This window comes from Pristiophorus japonicus, chromosome 1, assembly GCF_044704955.1.
Source record: "Pristiophorus japonicus isolate sPriJap1 chromosome 1, sPriJap1.hap1, whole genome shotgun sequence".
NCBI lineage: Eukaryota > Metazoa > Chordata > Chondrichthyes > Pristiophoridae > Pristiophorus > Pristiophorus japonicus.
The window spans coordinates 219,931,005-219,953,149 of NC_091977.1; the positions used below are offsets into that span (position 1 = coordinate 219,931,005).

The 22,145-nt window shown below is 44.5% G+C and overlaps 1 protein-coding gene across 5 annotated transcripts in view; it reads right to left on the reverse strand.

The window, feature by feature from the left end:
• cntln (centlein, centrosomal protein) overlaps positions 1-22,145 on the reverse strand; it is a 559,253-nt gene that overhangs the window by 515,808 nt on the left and 21,300 nt on the right. For all 5 annotated transcript variants that reach the window (XM_070886555.1, XM_070886564.1, XM_070886537.1 and 2 more), the window contains exon 3: positions 16,742-16,830. In XM_070886555.1, coding sequence (XP_070742656.1) covers positions 16,742-16,830 — 89 coding nt within the window. The remainder of the gene's footprint in view (positions 1-16,741; positions 16,831-22,145) is intronic.

Here is a 22,145-nt window from a genome sequence, read left to right on the forward strand (position 1 = left end):
GTCAGAATCTTACATGTTTCTATGAGATCGCCTCTCAGCCTTCTAAACTCCAGTGAATAAAGGCTCAGTTGATCCAGTCTCTCCTCATATGACAGTTCAGCCATCCCTGGAATCAGTCTGGTGAACCTTCGCTGCACTCCCTCAATAGCAAGAACGTCCTTCCTCAGATTAGGAGACCAAATCTGAGCACAATATTCCAAGTGAGGCCTCACTAAGGCCCTGTACAACTGCAGTAAGACCTCCCTGCTTCTATATTCAAATCCCCTAGCTATGAAGGCCAACATACCATTTTCATTCTTTACCGCCTGCTGTACCTGCGTGCCCACTTTCAGTGATGGATGAACCGTGACACCCAGGTCTCGTTGCACCTCCCCTTTTCCTAGTCTGCCGCCATTCAGATAATATTCTGCCTCCGTGTTTTTGCCCCCAAAATGGATAACCTCACATTTATCCACATTATACTGCATCTGCCATGCATTTGCCAACTCACTTAACCTGTCCAAGTCACCCTGCAGCCTCTTAGTGTCCACCTCACCGCCACCCAGTTTAGTGTCATCTGCAAACTTGGAGATATTACACTCTATCCCTTCATCCAAATCGTTAACGTATATTGTAAAGAGCTGGGGTCCCAACACTGAGCCCTGCGGCACTCCACTAGTCACTGCCTGCCATTCTGAAAAGGACACGTTTATCCCGACTCTCTGCTTCCTGTCTGCCAACCAGTTCTCTATCAACGTCAATACATTACCCCCAATACCATGTGCTTTGATTTTGCACAACAATCTCTTGTGTGGGACCTTGTCAAAAGCCTTCTGAAAGTCCAAATACACCACATCCACTGGTTCTCCCTTGTCCACTATGCTAGTTACATCCTCAAAAAATTCCAGAAGTTTCGTCAAGCATGATTTCTCTTTCATAAATCAATGCTGACTTGTTCTGATACTGTCACCGCTTTCCAAATGCGCTGCTATTTCATCCTTCATGATCGATTCCAACATTTTCCCCACTACTGATGTCAAGCTAACCGGTCTATAATTACCCGTTTTCTCTCTCCCTCCTTTTTTAAAAAGTGGTGTGACATTAACTACCCTGCAGTCCATGGGAACTGATCGAGTCGATAGACTGTTGGAAAATCACCAATGCATCCACCATTTCTAGGGCCACTTCCTTCAGCACTCTGGGATGCAGACTATCAGGCCCCGGGGATTTATCGGCCTTGAATCCCATCAACTTCCCTAACACCATTTCCCGCCTAATAAGGATATCCTTCAGTTCCTCCTCCTCACTAGACCCACTCTCCCCTAGTTCCTTCGGAAGGTTATTTGTATCTTCCTTCGTGAAGACAGAACCGAAGTATTTGTTCAATTGGTCTGCCATTTCTTTGTTCCCCAATATAAATTCACCTGAATCCGACTGCAAGGGACCTACGTTTGTCTTGACTAATCTTTTTCTCTTCACATATTTATAGAAGCTTTTGTAGTCAGTTTTTATATTCCCTGCAAGCTTCCTCTCTTACTCTATTTTCCCCCTCTTAATTAAACCCTTGGTCCTCCTCTGTTGAATTTTAAATTTCTCCCAGTCCTCAGGTTTGTTGCTTTTTCTAACCAGTTTATATGCCTCTTCCTTGGCTTTAACATTATCCTTAATTTCCTTTGTTAGCTATGGTGGAGCCACCTTCCCAGTTTTATTTTTACTCCAGACAGGGATGGACATTTGCTGAAGTTCATCCATGTGATCTTTAAATGTTTGCCATTGCTTATCCACCGTCAACCCTTTAAGTATCCTTTGCCAGTCTATTCTAGCCAATTCACGCCTCATACTGTCAAAGTTACCTTTTCTTAAGTTCAGGACCCTAGTTTCCAAATTAACTGTGTCACTCTACATCTTAACAAAGAATTCTACCATATTATGGTCACTTTTCCCCAAGGGGCCTCGCACAACAAGATTGCTAATTAGTCCCTTCTCATTACACATCACCCAGTCTAGGATGGCCAGCTCCCTGGTTGGTTCCTCTACATATTGGTGTAGAAAACAATCCCTAATACACTCCAGGAAATCCTCCTCCACCACATTGCTACCAGTTAGGTTAGCCCAATCAATGTGTAAATTAAAGTCACCCATGATTACTGCTGCACCTTTATTGCACACATCCCTTATTTCGTGTTTGATGCTGTCCCCAACCTCACTACTACACTTTGCCCCTTTAGAATTTTGATGTAATGTGGCCCTTTTTATTTTTTGCCTTAGGTTTCTCTGCCCTCCACTTTTACTATTCTCCTTTCTATATTTCGTCCATCCTTGTCTCTTCATTTCACACACCCAAAAATGTAGCCTGCCCAGCCGGTGGTTGACCAAGAAGAGGGAGAGGAGAGTGAAGAACAAACAGCGTCACTCGATTCGACACTTCCAACCATCAGCTCCTCAAGGACAACCAGCAAGGCCAGTTCCAGTGTTCCCCCACTGAAAATTAATAGCCTCCACTAACCATGCTGCAGCCACTGGAGTACCACTGCATGACAAAGGATAGACAAAGGCACAAATAAGACAGTCACTAAGTGAATGCACAAGGGTGATGAGTTGATTTCTTGATGTCATATTGGGAGGAAAGGTGTGTAAAGTTGGAAAGTTCGATTTGTGGTGGCTTTTATTTTAGCATCGTGGCCAAGAGGACCCTGTGATGGTCAGTAATGGACGGAAGGCAAGGTATGGGGCCAATGTTGAAAGGGGAATTGGGGTTGTGGATACTGGTACCGCAGGGCAGATCATTCCATCCCAGATATCCTGGCCAGAAAGGCGTTGTATGGGTTGCAGCCTCCTCTTCCTTCTGCGAGCAGATGCTGTAAATCTTTAATTGAAGTAGAAAATGCTGGAAATAATTAGCCGTTCAGGCAGCATCTCAACCAGAGACGTGAACTCTGTTTCTCTCTCGATGGATGTTGCCTGACTGCTGAGTACTTGCAGCATTCTCTGTCTTCTCAGACGCCTTCCTTAACTATCCAAGGCTTTGCAAGCATCCAACAGCACTCCCTGCACACTTAAAAATGTTTAACATGTATTGCAGCAAGCAAACTTCAATATTATTAAAAATCCAGTCCAAAAGCTTAAATGTAAACTTACCTCAAAGCTGTGCGTGTCCCTTTAAGAGGTGCTGACAGTGTCTTGTAACGCTGCTGAATACTGGGTTTTCATGGCACGCTTTGGACTAAGGCCCAAGTTCACCGAGGTACTGTTAAGTCGGTGTTGATGTCACCCTCTGCTAATTTAAATTTCCACGGTCATCACTTTCACCGGCAGCACTGCCAGCCCTTGGAAAATGGCAGAAGGTGTGGGACCCGCTAATATCTGGTGATAAAGCAGCAGCTGCCGTGTTTTCGCAAATTTTTGCTGATAACGCGTAGCATAAAACACACAAAGTTTTAGCCCTCTACCTTAAAACTGCCTAATACATTTACAAATAGATGATATGATTCCCAAGTTAACTCATCATGTTCAAGAGTCAGTTCTAGAAAGAGAAACTGAGCTCATAACTGAACTAAAATGATATTAAGCAAAATCAGAATGTATATATCCCTGAGCTATGTGCCTCTGAATAGACGTCAGTCAGTCATGTTTCAAGACATATGTACAGAACATCTGACGTGTAGCTGTGCATAAGCCATCTACGCTTTGCACAGCTATTAATAATTTGACTAAGTACAATTCGATTATCGTCTAGCTTTCACATCCTGGCAAATCATAGAAATTTACAGCACGGAAGAAGGCTATTTCGGCTTATCATGTCCACGCCAACCGACAAAGAGCTATCCAGCCTAATCCCACTTTCCAGTTCTTGGTCCATAGCCCTGTAGGTTACGGCACTTTAAGTGCAGAGCCAAGTATCTTTTAAATGTAGTGAGGGTTCCTGTCTATCCCACCCTTTCAGGCAGTGAGTTCCAGACCCCCCACCATCCTCTAAGTGAAGTAACTTTCCCTCATATCTTCTCTAAACCCCCCCCCATAATTACTTCAAATCTGTGCTCCCTTCCTTCCTATTCACTCTATCCAGGCCCCTCATAATTTTATACACCTCAATGAAGTCTCCCCTAAAGCCTCCACTGTTCCAAAGAAAACAGACCCAGCATCTCCAATCTTTCCTCAGCCAAAATTCTCCAGTCCAGGCAACATTCTTGTAAATCTCCTCTGCACCCTTTCCAGTGCAATCACACCTTTCCTGTAATGTGGTGACCAGAACTGCACACAGTATTCCAGCTGCAGCCTAACCAGTGTTTTATACAGTTCAAGCATAACCTCCTTGCTCTTGTATTCTTCGACTAATAAAGGCAAATATTCCTTATGCCTTCTTAACCAACTTATCTATGTGGCTTGCTACCTTCAGGGATCTGTGGACTTGCACTCCCAGGTCCCTTTTTCCTCTGCCCTTTTCAGTGTCTTACGATTTAATGTATAGTCCCTTGCCTTGTTAGCCCTCCCCAAATACATTACCTCATACTTATCCGGATTGAATTCCATTTGCCAATGTTCTGCCCACCTGACCAGTACATTGATATCTTCCTGCCATCCGCAGCTTTCTTCTTCATCATCAACCACACAGCCCATTTTAGTGTCATTTGCAAACTTCTTAATCATACCCCCAACATTTAAGTCCAAGTCATTGATATATACCACAAAAAATAAGGGACCCAGCACTGAGCCCTGCAGAACCCCACTGGATACAGCTTCCAGTCACAAAAACACTTATCAACCATTACCCTTTGCTTCCCACCTCCGAGCCAATTTTGGATCCAACTTCCCACTTTGCCCTCGATCCCATGGGCTTTTACTTTCGTGACCAGTCTGCCATGTGGGACCTTTTTAAAAGCTTTGCTAAAATCCATATACACTACATCATACGCACTGCCCTCATCGACCCTCCTGGTTACCTCCTTGAAAAATTCAATCAATTTAGTCAGACGTGACCTTCCCTTGACAAATCCATGTCTTTCCAAATGAAGATTTATCCTGTCCCTCAGGATTTTTTCCAATAATTTTCCCACCATCAAGGTTAGGCTCACTGGCCTGTCGGTCTATCCCTTTCCCCCTTTTTAAACAAAGGTACAACATTGGCTGTCCTACAGTCCTCTGGCACCACACCTGGAGCCAGATGGGATTGGAAAATGATGGTCAGAGGCTCTATTTCCTCTTTAGCTTCTCTTAACAGCCTGGGATACATTTCATCCGGGCCTGGGGTTTTATCCACTTTCAAAGCTGCTAATCCCCTTAATACTTCCCCTCTCACTATGTTTATTTTGTCTAATATTTCACACTCCTCCCTCATTGCAAATCAAGATAAAGAACTGGCCGATGTCCTCCCATACAGTACAGCTGTCTCTGTCTCCAGTTTTGTACGGAAAGACAGAACCAGGTGATTGACAAATTGCGCCTAATTTAAAGCGACCAAGCTTTCAACTCTGAGCAGGAATTGCAACCAATCGGCTCTTCCCGCCCAAATTAAAAATTTTCCAAGCAAGCAAGGACGCCGAGTCATTTTGGACATTGGAGAGCTGGGGTCAAAATGATTCGGTGAGTTGGACAGGAGTGGGTGGGGAGAAATAGGCGGCCAAAAGGTAGTTACACTTTCTTTCATTCTTTTTTTTAATATAAATAGCTTTCTTCTGCAAGCACCATTCCCAACAGAGACAGCTGGAGCAGCAGCAGCAAAGGGAATTACAGCTGGTCTGTGTCCCTGGGCTATGATAGAAGTCAACCAAAGTTTCCACTTTTGTTTCGGACTTATTGGAAAATGTACCCTTCGTAGTTACAATAGCCTGCTGAGACTCTCCGAGCTTGCATATTAAGAATGTTCATCTGATCAAGCTAGTAGAACCACCACCAACCATGGAATTATACTCCAGTCTGAATCATTGTCTTCAGGAAAAACAGCAAAATAATTAAAACAAATAATAAATGAAATACAAATCCAGTTAAAGTTCAAATTATAGGGATTCCATGCTTAAAAGATAGTTTGTCTAAAATGCATATTTGCATGTACTCGAGTAGTTCTGACGCACATGGAGTTTTGATTTATTTTATGCGATAAATATGAAAATCTCCCATTATTAAAGCAAATATAGTTGTGCAATAAAGTCCCAGGAGTCCCCATTCATACTCTACTGTTTCAAGACCTCAGTAACATGAAATAGAAAAAACAAAAATTAAATCAAAAATTAACTTTCATATACTGTAACGCAGAGAAATCAGTTAAGCAATAATGAACATATTTCTGTGCTATGCTGCCAAATGGATAATAAGCTGGAAGGAGAAATAAGCCAAAGTCTCATGATTAAGGTTAGATGTGTCTCAATATGGAAACATCAACCTTCTGGCCAGTCACAATCCAGTGCAGGAATTTCACCTACAGACAGAATGTGCCCCAGATCCCAGCAGAGTTCCCCCGAGGTCAGGGTCATTTAAATCACCTTGGCGAGATCATGGGAGGTTACTTTGGATGGTTTCAGATTCTGCTATAACAGGCCTCAGAGACCTGCTGCAGTGGTGCGTGGCTGGAACCTTCCACGGGCAGAGATTGGGGGGGGGGGGAAACACAGCTGATGTTGGGCAGAATCTTTCTAAACTTGTGGGGTTGGAGAGTTTAAGCAATCGCCCCATAAGCGATTCAACTTCCTTCGGAGGATTTAGAATCAGCTGCCACCTTATGGCTATGATGCATGCCAGATACACAGAAATGTTCCTTATGCCCATGCTTGCTCAGGCACAAATCATGGGAAATACACATTACTTGGCTTGAAATCGCTGTGCATGTTTGGACCATTTCAGCTCCTCAAATCAAAGATTTTTACAATTGTTAAAGTTGCAGCTTTTAAAATAAAATGATCAAACATTGCCTTGATCAAACTCCTTACTGTTGAAGCTAGAGTACAGGACCACAGCTGCATTAAATCACCATTAAACTGTGCTCAAGCCAGTACAACTGTTCTGTAAAATATGAGATTACCCTACATTCAATTAGATCCTCATGTTCAAAATATGATTACATTGAATACAGTATTTAGAATATAATTTTAAGTGTGTTACATGCTTCAAGACTCACTATTTTGAGAGATATGCTCTGGAACAATCAATAAATATGTAACCACCACTCTCCTTTTCACAGACAGCAGGTGCTGGTAATGGTTCTGCTGTTACAATTTACACCTCCTCTGGACCCATCTTTTGTTTTTTTACCGATCCCATTGCCACCCCCTTTTGCCTTGTGCCATCATCCCTTTTCTCATTTCAATTACTCCTGCTTTCAACCTTCGCTTTGTTCTTTCCTCCCCTCTTTCCCAGTCTCTGTACTTGCTTAAAAAAACTGTTAAATCTCAAACATCTTCCAGTTCTGAAGTTCATTGACCTGAAAGGTTAACTCAGTTTCCCTCACCACAGATGCTGCCTGATCTGTTGAGTGTTTCCAGCATTTCCTGTTTTTATTTCAGATTTCCAGCATTCACAGTATTTTGTTCTTGAATAAATGTTTATAATGGGGGGGAAAAATTTATTGAGCACCAAATTGGAGAAAAAATGCAATTTCACTGATAAGAACGGTTGTCCTGGGGTTTTGATTTAAAGTATGAATTGCAGTCGGATTCAGGTGAATTTAGAATGGGGAACAAAGAAATGGCAGACCAATTGAACCAATACTTCGGTGCCATCTTCACAAAGGAAGATACGAATAACTTTCCGAATGTATTAGGGGACAGTGGGTCTAGTGAGAATGAGGAACTGAAAGATATCCTTATTGGCGGAAAATTGTGTTAGGGAAATTGATGGGATTTAAAGGCCGATAAATCAAGGAAGTGGCCCTAGAAATAGTGGATGCATTGGTGATCATTTTCCAACAGTCTATCATAGAAACATAGAAAATAGGTGCAGGAGTCGGCCATTCGGCCCTTCAAACCTGCACCGCCATTCAATGAGTTCATGGCTGAACATACAACTTCAGTACCCCATTCCTCTGGATCAGTTCCTATGGACCGGAGGGTAGCTAATGTAACGCCACTTTTTAAAAAAGGAGGGGGAGAGAAAGCGGGTAATTATAGACCGGTTAGCCTGACATCAGTAGTGGGGAAAATGTTGGAATTAATCATTAAGGATGAAATAGCAGCCCATTTGGAAAGCAATGACAGGATCGGACCGAGTCAGCATGGATTTATGAAAGGGAAATCATGCTTGACAAATCTTCTGGAATTTTTTGAGGATGTAACTAGTAGAGTGGACAAGGGAGAACCAGTGGATGTGGTGTATTTGGACTTTCAAAAGGCTTTTGACAAGGTCCCACACAAGAGATCGGTGTACAAAATCAAAGCGCATGGTGTTGAGGGTAATGTACTGACGTGGATAGAGAACTGGTTGGCAGACAGGAAGCAGAGAGTCGGGACAAACGTGTCCTTTTCAGAAAGGCAGGCAGTTACTAGTGGGGTGCCACAGGGCTCAGTGCTGGGACCCCAGCTCTTTACAATATACATTAACGATTTGGATGAAGGAATAGAGTGTAATATCTCCAAGTTTACGGATGACACTAAACTGGGTGGCGGTGTGAGCTGTGAGGAGGACGCTAAGAGGCTGCACGGTGACTTGGACAGATTAGGTGAGTGGGCAAATACATGGCAGATGCAGTGTAATGTGGATAAATGAGAGGTTATCCATTTTGGGGGCAAAAACACGAAGGCAGAATACGATCTGAATGGTGACAGACTAGAAAAAGGGGAGGTGCAACGAGACCTGGGTGTCATGGTTCATCAGTCACTGAAAGTGGGCATGCAGGTACAGCAGGCGGTAAATGGTATGTTGGCCTTCATAGCTAGGGGATTTGAATATAGGAGCAGGAAGGTCTTACTGCAGTTGCACAGGGCCTTAGTGAGGCCTCACCTGGAATATTGTGTTCAGTTTTGGTCTCCTAGTCTGAGGAAGGACGTTCTTGCTATTGACAGAGTGCAGCGAAGGTTCACCAGACTGATTCCAGGGATGACTGGCTGTCATATGAGGAGAGACTGGATCAACTGGGCCTTTATTCACTGGCGTTTAGAAGGATGAGAGGGGATCTCATAGAAACATATAAGATTCTGACGGGACTGGACAGGTTAGATGCGGGAAGAATGTCCTTGATGTTGGGGAAGTCCAGAACCAGGGGACATAGTCTTAGGATAAGGGGTAGGCCATTTAGGACTGAGATGAGGAGAAACGTCTTCACTCAGAGTTGTTGACCTGTGGAATTCCCTGCTGCAGAGAGTTGTTGATGCAAGTTCATTGGATATATTCAAGAGGGAGTTAGATATCGCCCTTATGGTTAAGGGGATCAAGGGGTATGGAGAGAAAACAGGAAAGGGGTAATGAAGGAATGATCAGCCATGATCTTATTGAATGGCAGTGCAGGCTCAAAGGTCCGAATGGCCTACTCCTGCACCTATTTTCTATGTTTCTATGAAATATGTACAGATAAACTATTGTATTGCTTTCGGTTAAGGCTGCATACTTGAGTGCAAGTTTAAATTAATCTTTAAAATTGAGCATTACGTTTATCAGTATTATTGGTCCATTTTAATTAAAGATATTTACGGTTATTTTGCAAGCAGTACAAACAAATCTTAATGTCAAACGTTACAGCTATTACTGTAGGTCAAGCTTCTATCATTTTATTCTGTGCTGCAGCAAAAGAATATGGCCTGGATTTTGTGGTCAGCAGCGAAGGAACGGAACTTGCCGTTTATTACAGTTACAGCTGCCCAGACTTTGGACGGCAACTTACATTAATTAGGAGTCCGATACAGCACAGCGCCCTCTGGGTAGGATCAGAGGCATGTATCAACAGAGCAAGCAGACAAGCAACAGCGTGTCTCCTCAACTAGATTGAAGAATCGTTCCTGAGGCATGAAGAGGCTACACCAGCAAATGCAAGTTAGAATATTTATTCAATGTAAAATCATGCACAGAAAGCAAAATGAAGAGGGGGAAAGAAAGATGGATTTGAGAAAGAGACAAAGAAAAAGTAAAAACAAAATGTATTAAAAAAATTTACATTTCCAACAATAATTAAAATCTGAAGGAATGAGACTCCACACTTCTAAAAGTTCATATTCAGTGCCAGTGAGGTTTATTTGGCAGTAATTTACACTTAAAAATTCACTTGCACTTGAATGGACAAGCCCCAACTTTTTCTGCCATGTTTCGTGGGTATCTGGTAGGTAACTATCACAACTTCATGCCCTCAATGCAGAGTCTCTTGGCGAGGTACCGGTGTAGCACAGCTTGTGGAGGAGCAAGGTAACTTGGATGCAACGTCCGGATTTCCACGTTTAACTGCGCTTGCGCGGACTCCAGAAGTTAGTCAATTGACTCCATAATAACTGAGTGCCGATAATCTCACCGTTACAACTACCACAAAATCCGGGCCAATGCCTAGTATATTTTGCTCCTGGATCTTGCTGCCACATAGAACATGGGAGTGTGGCTACTGAAATTGTGCTTCTGGCACAGGTGCAAAAATCTCGTGCAAAAAATAGTTTGGGTTTCCCCAACACCAGATTAATAATGAATGCCTTCCTACACTTTACCAAGCAATTGAAGATAGATAAGTTGATCCGAAGAACGAGACTGGAACTTGAGTTCTTTGATTAGCCTCAACCCCCGAAAAGTACACAAGCAGGTCCATTATTACAATTTAATCATGTTTAGTCGTGAAAAAAATCAAATTATCCAGATATTTAAATTAAGCAACTTAAAAATAATGTGAATAGACTGTATAGCATTCAGTCAATCTGTGTACTGTCCTTACAAACACAGTGATCAAATTACAACTCTACATGCAAGAGTACAGAACCATTAACTATGCATTTTCCCTGTAAATTAGTAACATTGGACTGCAATTGTCCTTTACATGACTTCTATTTTAATTGCATCAAATATAATAGTCCCTTCAACGGAAAAAATTAGTCATGCGGCATTTCTCATTACCAGTACATCTGTCCCTTGAATTATATTTTAGATGTGTCACATGAATTACAAAAAATATTTGCAAGACAGGGCAAGGTGCTGGAGGGAAATGGTCCCACCCGAATATACTTTCTACCAACTGCTGCAGTTGTAGTGTGGCCCTCATTACCAAATCACACCTTGGTCTTTCCCTCACCCCTCTGGCACCTTCCCCAGCTTCAAGCATCCTGTGCTGTTCCAGCATAGACAAACATATCTGGGGCATAAATGGCTTGGCCATCCATTGCCAAATCTGGTTGAACCACATTAAGCTCGATCGAGCTTTAGTCTCCTCTGCCAACACTGCTCACTATTCCAGGATCTTCCTGGAGAGCAAAGATAATCCCAGGCTTCTTTTCTTCTATACCAACTGTCACATTAAACATCACTGCCCTGCTCCCACAACCATCCCCTCTAAACAAGTGCTCGCACATGGACTTCTCATCACAGAGATAAGACTAGCTTGTTCAGCTGTCTCTGCTTCCCCTCTCCCCGCGGCAAACCCACCGCCCCACCCCACGGTCCTCTCCCTAGTCCTGAATCGCCATCTCTCTGAAATTTCTCACCCATCTATTCCCATAACCTATCTACCCAAGCACCTTGAACCCCCTTCCCATTAAACGGCTGACCACATAACTTCCCTTTGTGATCCCCGTGCTATCTGAAATGGTTGTGGTTATTTGCAACACCACATTTTAGATTTGTCCTCCAAGGGAACCAGACACATCCAACAGTTTCGCACTGCCATCTCTCCAGCCCGCCCAGTCCGATCCTGGGGTTTGGTGGCGTCAGGGTTTGATGGTGTCGGGGCTTCTGCGCATGCATTGTTCTGGTGAGGGCAGGATGTTGTTTCCCCATACGGGCGCATACGTCGAAAGACGCAGAAAACCATGCAAAAAAAAAAAATCAGTGATCTATTTATATTCTATCTAATTTCTCTACCTCCTCCTCCTTTACCGTGACATTGGCAGCATCCTCTTCTTTAGTGAAAACAGAAGAAAAGTACTCATTTAATACTTCTGCCATGCTCTCTGACTCCACAAGATTTCCTTTGTGGCCCCTAATCAGCCCCACCATTCCATTGACTATCCTTTCACTTTCTACGTTCGGCGATTCAATTAAAATGCTAAGCTATGTTATTTCGGAGGAATTTTGTTTTTATGTTGCTATGGGGAAGTTGCTTTGATACTGATTATGCACCTCGGAAGATCATTTTAACTTGCAGTTATGATGCAAAACAGGCAATATCTGATCAACCACCCATTAAATACCCAATCGATTTTCCTTCCCATTGGCTTCAATGTTATCATAGAAGCGGGCCTCATGGCTGCAATGTCACCAAGGGGCAGCATGCAGATGCGGAAGAGGTTGGGGACAAAGGATGAATTGTTGGGGAACTCCTGAGGTCACAGAGGGCAGGAAGAGAAGTTATTGATAGAGGTCCTTTGGGGACTATGATTGGGTAGGTAAGAGTGGGACAATGAGAGGAGTTGGTGGGTTCAGTGTTAAAGGCTGCAGAGAGGTAGAGGAGGATAATGCATCATGGTCACAGTTACAGAGAATGTAGTTTGTAACTTTGATTCAGTTGGAAAGATACAAAATTAGAGTTGATGGAGAGATGGGAGGGATCTGGAAAACAACAACAACTTTGGAGAAGAAAGTGACCTTGGAGACAGGGCGATGGTTTGCAAGGACAGGGATTGAGGGTGTTTTTTTTGACGACGATGAGGATTTAGAGACGATACAGCCCGAGGAGAGGAAGCCGTTTACAACAACGTCAGATCACTGATTATTTGCACAATCTTCTGCACATGTGCCTGTATGCCTAAACAGCCCGCTCCCACCAGAACGGTGCGTGCGTAGAGGATGCAGAAGGCAAGACACCACCAAACCGAGTGAATGGCCCGCGTCGGGCTGGAGAACGCAAGAGGCAGCACTGCGAGCAGGGTCCCGAGCCCCAACATCACCAAACTGCAGGATCCTCACACACTGCAGATAAATAGTTGTCATTGAAAGGTTGGCAGTGGTCAAAGTAAATAAGTCACCTGGTCCAAAAAGGATGAATCCTACGTTGCTAAGAAAAGTAAGAGTAGAAATAGCAGATGCCCTGGACACAATCTTTCAATCCTCCTTAGATATGGGAGTAGTGCCAGAGGGTTGGAGGGTTGCAAATGTTGTACCCCTGTTCAAAGAAAAAGGACTGATATACCCAGTAACTACATAAGAACATAAGAAATAGGAGCAGGAGTAGGCCATTTGGCCCCTTGAGCCTGCTCTGCCATTCAATAAGATCATGGCTGCTCTGATCATGGACTCAGCTCCACATAACCCTTTGCTCCCTTTTTGCTCAAAAATCTGTCAATCTACGCCTTAAATATATTCAATGGCCCAGCCTCCACAGCTCTCTGGGGCAGAAAATTCCATAGATTTACAACCCTCAGAAGAAATTTCTCCTCATCTGAGTTTTAAATGCGTGGACCCTTATTCTGAGACTATGTCCCCTAGTTTTACTTTCCACTATAAGTGGAAATATCCTCTCTGCATCCACCTTGTTGAACCCCCTCGTGATCTTACAAGTTTCAATAAGATCACCTCTCATTCTTCTGAACTCCAATGAGTATAGGCCCAACCTACCTTCATAAGTCAACCCCCTAATCTCTGGAATCAACCTAGCAAACCTTCTCTGAACAGCCTCCAATGTAAGTATATCCTTTCTTAAATACGGAGACGTAAACTGCACGCAGTACTCCAGGTGTGGCCTCACCAATACCCTGTACAGTTGCAGCAGGACTTCTCTGCTTTTATACTCTATCCCCCTTGCAATAAAGTCCAACATTCCATTTACCTTCCTGATTACTTGCTGTACCTGCATACTAACTTTTTGTGTTTCATGCACAAGTAGCCCCAGGTCTCTCTGTACTGCAGCACTTCGCAATTTTTCTCCATTTAAATTATAATTTGCTTTACTATTATTTCAGCAGAATTGGATAACCTCACATTTTCCCACATTATACTCCATCTGCCAAATTTTTGCCCACTCACTTAGCCTGTCTATATCCCTTTGCAGATTTTGTGTGGCCTCCTCACAATTTGCTTTCCCACCCAGCTTTGTATCAGCAGCAAACTTGGCTACATTTCACTCGGTCCCTTCATCCAAGTCATTAATATAGATTGTAAATAGTTGAGGACCCAACACCGATCCCTGCGGCACCCCACTAGTCACTCTTTGCCAACCGGAAAATTACCTATTTATCCCGACTCGGTTTTCTGTTAGTTAACCAATCCTCTATCCAGGCCAGTTGAACAAACGTATAAAAGAATGAAATAAAGCTCTTTACAGCAAATGAAGTACTTCTGTAATGTAGGAAACGCGGCAGCTAGTGTGTACAGCATGGTCCCACAAACAGCAATTTGACAATAGCCAGATAATGTTTATTTTTGAAAAAGTGATGTTTGTTGGAGGATAAATATTGACCCCCGATGATCTTCGAAAAAGTGGTGTGGTACGTCCACTTGAGATGGCAGTCATAGGGTGCGGGCAGGGAAGTGGAGTTGGGGCCAAGATCATATCAGCCGTGGTCTTATTGAATGGCAGAGCAGGCTCGAGGGGCCAAACAGCCTACTCCTGCTCCTATTTCTTATGTTCTGTCAGGGCCTTGGTTTAAAGTCTCGTTCAAAAGACAGCCTGTCAGACGGTGCAGCACTGCCTTCACATCAGTACGAGTATACGTACACAGGGCACTAATATGAGAGAAAAACAAAAATCCCACAGCATTGCTCCAGATATGTTGAAGATGTTAATTATGGGAACAACAGCCTGTATTACACAACAATTTGTATATACACATGCAACGCCCAAGATGCGATTGCTTTTGTGTGATGGGTGCGAAAGTGGAGGAAAGGTTGACATTGCCACTGAAGGGATTTGAAAATAAAAAAGATCTCCTCAGTGACAGCCTTGCAGCATACCAAACAAATCACACTCCAAGCCAGCTGCATTTTCTTTGGTACTCAGTCACAGAGAAGGTCTACGAGAATGCTTTGCTGGCATTTGCTGATCCAACCGTTTGCTGTCAATTTTCTGACCTTTCTTTGAGAAAGTGAAGTCATTTGTTATTTGGGTTAACATGGAAGGTTTTTTCAGATCCAATAGTACATGTTGTTTCAGTCATGCTCATCATTCTGAGCTCTCGTAAAAATTCTGCCTGCTTCACGATCAGTCTGAAGCTTTTCAAGCTAATTTCATCACCAATGGTGTCTCATAACTTCAGTGAATCTGTATTATTCATTCATCTTCTGCCCTGGTGGTAGAGTTGATAGCTCTCCAAAATAGAAAGCTGGCCTTTTTTGGCTCACTTTTTCCTCCAGCTCTAATCGCAATGACCATAATGTAACTATTGTAACCAACATTAAATGTTATCCCTCAGCAGGTCTGTCAGATTATCCACTCTCTGGACTCAAACAAACTGGATTCGGATGGTAACCCTCTTAGCATCCTCAAGTTGTGCGCCACTTAACTTACTCATTTTATGCGTTTCTTAGGGTGCAAGAACAAAAGATATTTCTTTCTCCGAATCCATCTTTCCTACTTGCAAATTATCAGGTCACCTTAAATCTAAGAGCGATGATCTTTCATACACGTAACTACAGCGAAACCTGTGAATTACTGACACCTTAGCGAGCATTCAATCCCAGAAATAGAGCAGTTTCTATGCTGCTATGCATGCTGGGTAAAGCGCTCCCCATTCCACCAAAGCCATTTCTTTCAAAAAAAAACACTTTCACCTCGCACTGTCCAGCATGCACTGACTTCATGGGAATTTGGAGGCAGAAAGGAGAAACAAGCTGCAAAGGGAAGCACTAATGATCCTGACTCAGTAAAAGTTCCACACACAGCAGCTTTGCAGCAAGCTGCGTCCAGTGTTTTAAATTGTAAAAGGGCTTGGAACATTGAAGGCTGTCCATAGTTGGTAATTTATGAGCGTCTGTGGTTTCAGAGTGCCTCTTGTATATTTTACCATGCAAGGCATTTGGATCTCAATAAGTGTCTGTTTTTTGGGATTGTCCAATTATAAAGGTTTCACTATAGTGCTATGAGATCTTTTACTTGCACCGAACAGACAGGTGTGGCCTCAGTTTAACATCTCATTTGAAAGATGGACTTTTGACAATGTCAGCTGAGATAATGTGCACAAATCCTGGAATAGATTTTGAATCTATTACCTTTTGACTTAGGACTTGAGTGCTACCACTGAGCCAAGCTAACAGATGGCATAAGACATTAGACAAAATGGACCATTCTTGTTTAGATCCGTTTGTAATAACTGGTCATATCAGCACATTTTGTGACTGCTATATTGGTATATAGTGAGCACAGCTAAAAAATTACACACGTGCAGATATCACAAGGACAAGTTTTTGCTTAGCTGCAATGTCTCCTCCAGGCAAATACTCTGGCGACATTCAATGTCTGAGCTTATACACAAACAGCTACTCAAGGATAGCCAGTGCCTGTGGGGCCATGTCCCAGCACACAACTATCTTTTCTCTTCTGAAGAAGCAATCAGGTAAAAAGTAGATAAAGAACAAAACTATAAATTACTTTGCAAGCCAAAAGTTAGTTCTCAAAAATGTTGTACAAATGGTTATATTTAAAGATAAAATCCAAGTATTTTGATTGACACTTCCCCACCATCTACTTTTACAAATCTCTACAGCAAAAGTAAACTTCACTCACCTCTCTAGAACCAAGCTGATAGCTTGGGTGAGATCAGGGTTTGCCACCTGCAGACGCTTCCACAATGACCACACAAATTCTTTGTCAGCCTGCATTGAAAATTTAAAAATTAGCATCGCCAGAAGCAGATACAAAAGCAAAAACATGTATTTTTTTAAATGCTGCATAGTTCCAAGAGTGGCTCAATTAAATTGTATGCCACATGGTGAGTTCATGATCTTAACCTGCCCAATGACCGACATAATCATAGGACTGGGAAGGAGTGAAAACGAAGGAAACATTCAATACCCAGATGACTCTTGCACACCTCAAGAGGTGACTCGTGGGCACCATTGTATTTCATCTGCCCTCTCAGAAAACCTAGAAGATGGAAAGCAAAAGGAAAGATTACACTTGCCTTAACATGGGTGCAATGAAGGTTCATGAGATTGATTCCAATAACCTGCTCACCAATACTCAGTTTTGGTTCAGCCAGCACTACTTGGCTCCAGACCTCATTACAGCCTTGGTCCAAACATGGACAAAAGAGTGGAGGTGAGAGTGACAGCCCTTGCTATCAAGGCAGCATTTGACCGAATGTGGCATCAAGAAGCCCTAATAAAATTGAAGTCAATGGGAATCAGGGGGAAAACTCTCCAGTGGCTGGAGTCATACCTAGCACAAAGGAAGATGGTTGTGGTTGTTGGAGGCCCATCATCTCAGCCCTAGGACATCGCTGCAAGAGTTCCTCAGGGCAATGTCCTCAGCCAAACCATAGTCAGCTGCTTCGTCAATGAACTTCCCTCCATCATAAGTTCAGAAGAGGGGATGTTCGCTGATGATTGCACAGTGTTCAGTTCCATTTGCAACTTCACAGATAATGAAACAGTCTGTGCCCTCATGCAGCAAGACTTCGACAACATTCAGGCTTGGGCTGATAAGTGGCAAGTAACATTCGCACCACAAGTCCAGGCAATGACCATCTCTAACAAGAGAGAGTCTAACCACCTCCCCTTGATCTTTAACAGGATTACCATCGCCAAATTTCCCCCGCTATCAACATCCTGGGGATAAACATTGACCAGAAACTTAACTGGACCAGCCACATAAATACTGTGGCAGCAAGAGCAGAGTCGATCTCATAGAAACATATAAAGTTCTGCCGGGATTGGACAGGTTAGATGCAGGAAGAATGTTCACAATGTTGGGGAAGTCCAGAACCAGGGGTCACAGTCTAAGGATAAGGGGCAAGCCATTTAGGACGAGGATGAGGAGAAACTTCTTCACTCAGAGAGTGGTGAACCTGTGGCATACTCTACCACAGAAAGTTGTTGAGGCCAGTTCATTAGATATAGTCAAAAGGGAGTTAGATGTGGCCCTTACGACTAAAGAGATTAAAGGGTATGGCGAGAAAGCAGGAATGGGGTACTGAAGTTGCATGATCAGCCATGATCATATGTGGTACACTCATAATAAAAGGATGAAACGAAGTACTGTGTACAATGAGCAAGTGTGACCTTAGCTTCTTTAATAAGACTCCAGAGTGCAGGTACCTCATGGGTGGCCTGCTTATATACTGTGCTCCCAAGGGATGCTGGGATCCTTGGGACTCCAACAGGTGGGCCCTCTGGTGGTCAGGTGTCATGCAGGTTACACAGGGTTAAATACATCACTCCACTCACCCATGAAGTCAACAGTATACTTATTTACAAGAGGAAACGATCTGGGGCTTTTCGCTCCCTTATCGATCATCTCGGTACAAATGCGGGTGTGGATGGGTTGGTCAGTTCTTCACTGGGCTGTTGGGCAGCCGGCCTTGCCGGCTGCTGGGGATGATGAGTTCGGCTTCGTGGTCAACCTTGATGTCAGTTGCCACTTGTGTGTGTGTTGGAGGATCAAAGTTGGTGGTGTCCTCTTCGGGTTGTTTGCAGCTGTTGGTGAACCGCAATTTGATTTGGTCCAAATGTTTGCGGTGCATTTGTCCATTAGCCAATTTGACCTGAAACACCCTACTCCTCTCTTTGGCTGTGACCGTGCCAGCGAGCCATTTGGGACCATGTCCATAATTGAGCACAAACACGGGATCATTGATCTCAATATCGCGTGACAAATTTGCGCCATCATGGTATACACTTTGTTGATGCCGCTTGCCCTCCACGTGACCATGGAGATCAGGGTGGACAAGAGAGAGCCTTGTTTTGAGTGCCCTTTTCAAGAGCAGCTCGGCTGAGGGAACCTCGGTGAGTGAGTGGGGTCTGCTGTGGTAGCTGAGCAGCACTCGGGATAGCCGGGTCTGCAGGGAGCCTTCCAACACACGTTTCAAGCTTTGCTTGATGGTCTGAACTGCCCGTTCTGCATGGCCGTTGGATGCGGGCTTGAACGGAGCAGATGTGACATGTTTAATCCCGTTGCAGGTCATGAATTCCTTAAATTCAGTACTGGTGAAGCACAGCCCATTGTCACTGACGAGGACATCAGGCAAGCCGTGCGTGACAAACATGGTTCGTCGCATTCAATAGTGGCCGTGGACGTGCTTACTGACATTATTGCACATTCAATCCATTTTGAGTAAGCATCCACGACAACCAAAAATATTTTGCCTAGAAATGGGCCCTCAGTCTACGTGGACCCTCGACCACGGTTTGGAGGGCGACGACCAAAAACTTAGCGGTGCCTCTCTGGGTGCATTACTCAGCTGAGAGCAAGTGTTGCACTGGCGCACACGACTAAATCGAGGCCACCACACATGGGATTGGGCTATGGCTTTCATCATTACGATGCCTGGGTGGGTGCTGTGCAGTTCACATATGAACGTATCTCTGCCTTTCTTGGGCAAGGCCATGCGATTGCCCCACAATAGACAGTCCGCCTGCAGGGACAACTCGTGTCTGCCTCTGTGGAACGGCTTAATCGCCTCCTGCATCTCCACTGGGACACGGACCAGCTCCCAGGAGGACACAGTTTTTTTTCCAAAGACACTAAAGGATCCTGGCTGGTCCAGGTCCTGATCTGGCAGACTGTAACGGGGGACCTCTCGTTCTCGAATGCCTCCATGACCATGAGCAAGTCCGCTGGCTGTGCCATTTCTACCCCGCTGGTGGGCAATGGCAGCGACTGAGAGCAACTGCATCTGCGCAGTTCTCTGTGCCTGGTCTGTGGCGGATTACATAGTTGTATGCCAAAAGCGTGAGCACCCATCTTTGGATGCGGGCAGAGGCATTGGTATTAAATCTTTGATCTCAGAGAACAGCGATATGAGCAGCTTGCGGTCAGTTTCAAGCTCAAACTTGAGGCCAAATAAGTACTGGTGCATTTTTTTCACCCCGTAGACGCACGCCAGAGGCTCTTTTTCAATCATGCTGTAGGCCCCTTTGGCCTTGGACAAACTCCTGGACGCCCAAGTGACCGGTTGCAAAATCCCTGATTCATTAGCCTGTTGTAACACACATCCGACCCCGTATGACGACGCATCGCAAGCTAGCACTATCATTTACAAAGATTATACAGGACAAGCAGTTTGTTTGAACACCACAGATTTCTGTTTTTCTTAAAAGGCAGCCTCTTGTGAATTCCCCCATACCCAGTCATCTCCCTTGCGCAGTAGCGCACGTAGGGGTTAAAGCAGGGTGCTTAACCCAGGTAGGAAATTACCGAAATAGTTAATTCCGAAACATTCTGTGGTTGCAGCGCGTCCTTGATGGCCTCCGTCTTGGCGTCAGTGGGTCTGATTCCGTCCGCTGCGATTCTTCTTCCCAAGAACTTGACGTCCTGTGCCAGGAAAACACACTTCGAGCGTTTCAACCAGAGTCCCACACGATCCAACCGACTAAGAACCTCTTCTAGATTCAAGTGCTCCATGGTGTCCCGACCTGTAACTGATATGTCGTCCTGGAAAACCACTGTACAAGGAACCGATTTTAGCAGGCTCTCCATATTCCGCTGGAAGATTGCCGCAGCCGACCGAATCCTGAACAGGCACCGGTTGTAGATAAACAGACCTGTGTGCGTGTTAATACACGTGAGGTCTTTCAAAGACTCCTCCAGCTCCTGCGTCATGTCAGCCGAAGTCAGGTCCAGCTTGGTGAATGTCTTGCCTCCAGCCAGGGTCGCAAATAAGTCGTCTACCTTGGATAGCAGGTACTGGTCCTGCAGCGAAAAACAGTTTATCGTTACTTTATAGTCCCCGCAAATTCTAACCGTGCTGTCCTCCTTAAGTACCGGGACAATCGGAATGGCCCAGTCATTGAATTCCACCGGTGTGATGATGCCTTCACGTTGCAGCCTGTCCAGCTCAATTTCCATTTTTTCACGCTTCATGTACGGTACCGCCCGTGCCTTGTGGTGGATGGGTCGCGTACCGGGAACAAATGGATCTGCACTTTTGCCCCCTGGAAGCTTTCAACGCCTGGCTCGAACAACGATGGGAACTTGCTCAGAACCTGGGTACATGAGGCATCGTCGACGGAAGAAAGCGCTCGGATATCACCCCAGTTCCAGCGGATTTTTCCCAGCCAGATTCTGCCAAACAACGCCTGGCACAATCCACAGCGGGAGTTCGTGTACTGCTCCATCATAGGAGACTTCGACTTCTACACTGCCAATTATAGGGATTAGTTTATTGGTGTAAGTCCTTAGTTTGGTGTGAATGGGGCTGAGATTGGGCCTGTGTGCCTTTTTGCCCCAAAGCCTGTTGAAGGCCTTTTTACTCATTATGGACTGACTTGCCCCAGTGTCCAGTTCGAGAGATACTGGAATACTGTTCAGTTCAACTTTCAACATTATTGGTGGGCATTTCGTAGTGAATGAGTGCACCCCGTACACTTCTGTCTCCTCTGTACGAGTCTCCAATTCTACCTGATCCACAGTGGATCGTTCTTCCTCTGCAATGTGGTGGTTTGCAGGGTTTGTCGCTCACCTGCACATTCGTTGGAGGTGTCCCATTGTTCTGCAACCATTGCATGCATAGTGCTTAAAGCGGCATTGATGGGGCCGATGATCACCTCCGCAGCGCTAACAGGGTGTTAACTGCCTCGCATTAACAATTGATGGCGGAGTCTGGGTCAATTGAGGTCGGGCCACAGCAACCAGCGCGTACGTTTTGCCATGTACATTTCTGCTCGAGACAGACGTTACTTTATGCACAGCACTGGCCGAAACTTCTTTACTCTGCGACATCTGTTTGGTGTTGTTGCTGGTGGACATAAATGCCTGGGCTATCGTTATGGCTTTACTTAGATTCGGAGTTTCTACAGTCAGGTTGCGAAGGATTATCTGATGTCCAATGCCCAGTACAAAAAAGTCTGAGCATTTGTTCTAGGAATCCCTCAAACTCACAATGTCTTGAGAGGCGCCTTAGTTCGGCGACATAGCTCGTCACTTCCTAGCCCTCCGATCGTAGAACCGGTACCGCGCCATCAAAGCGCTT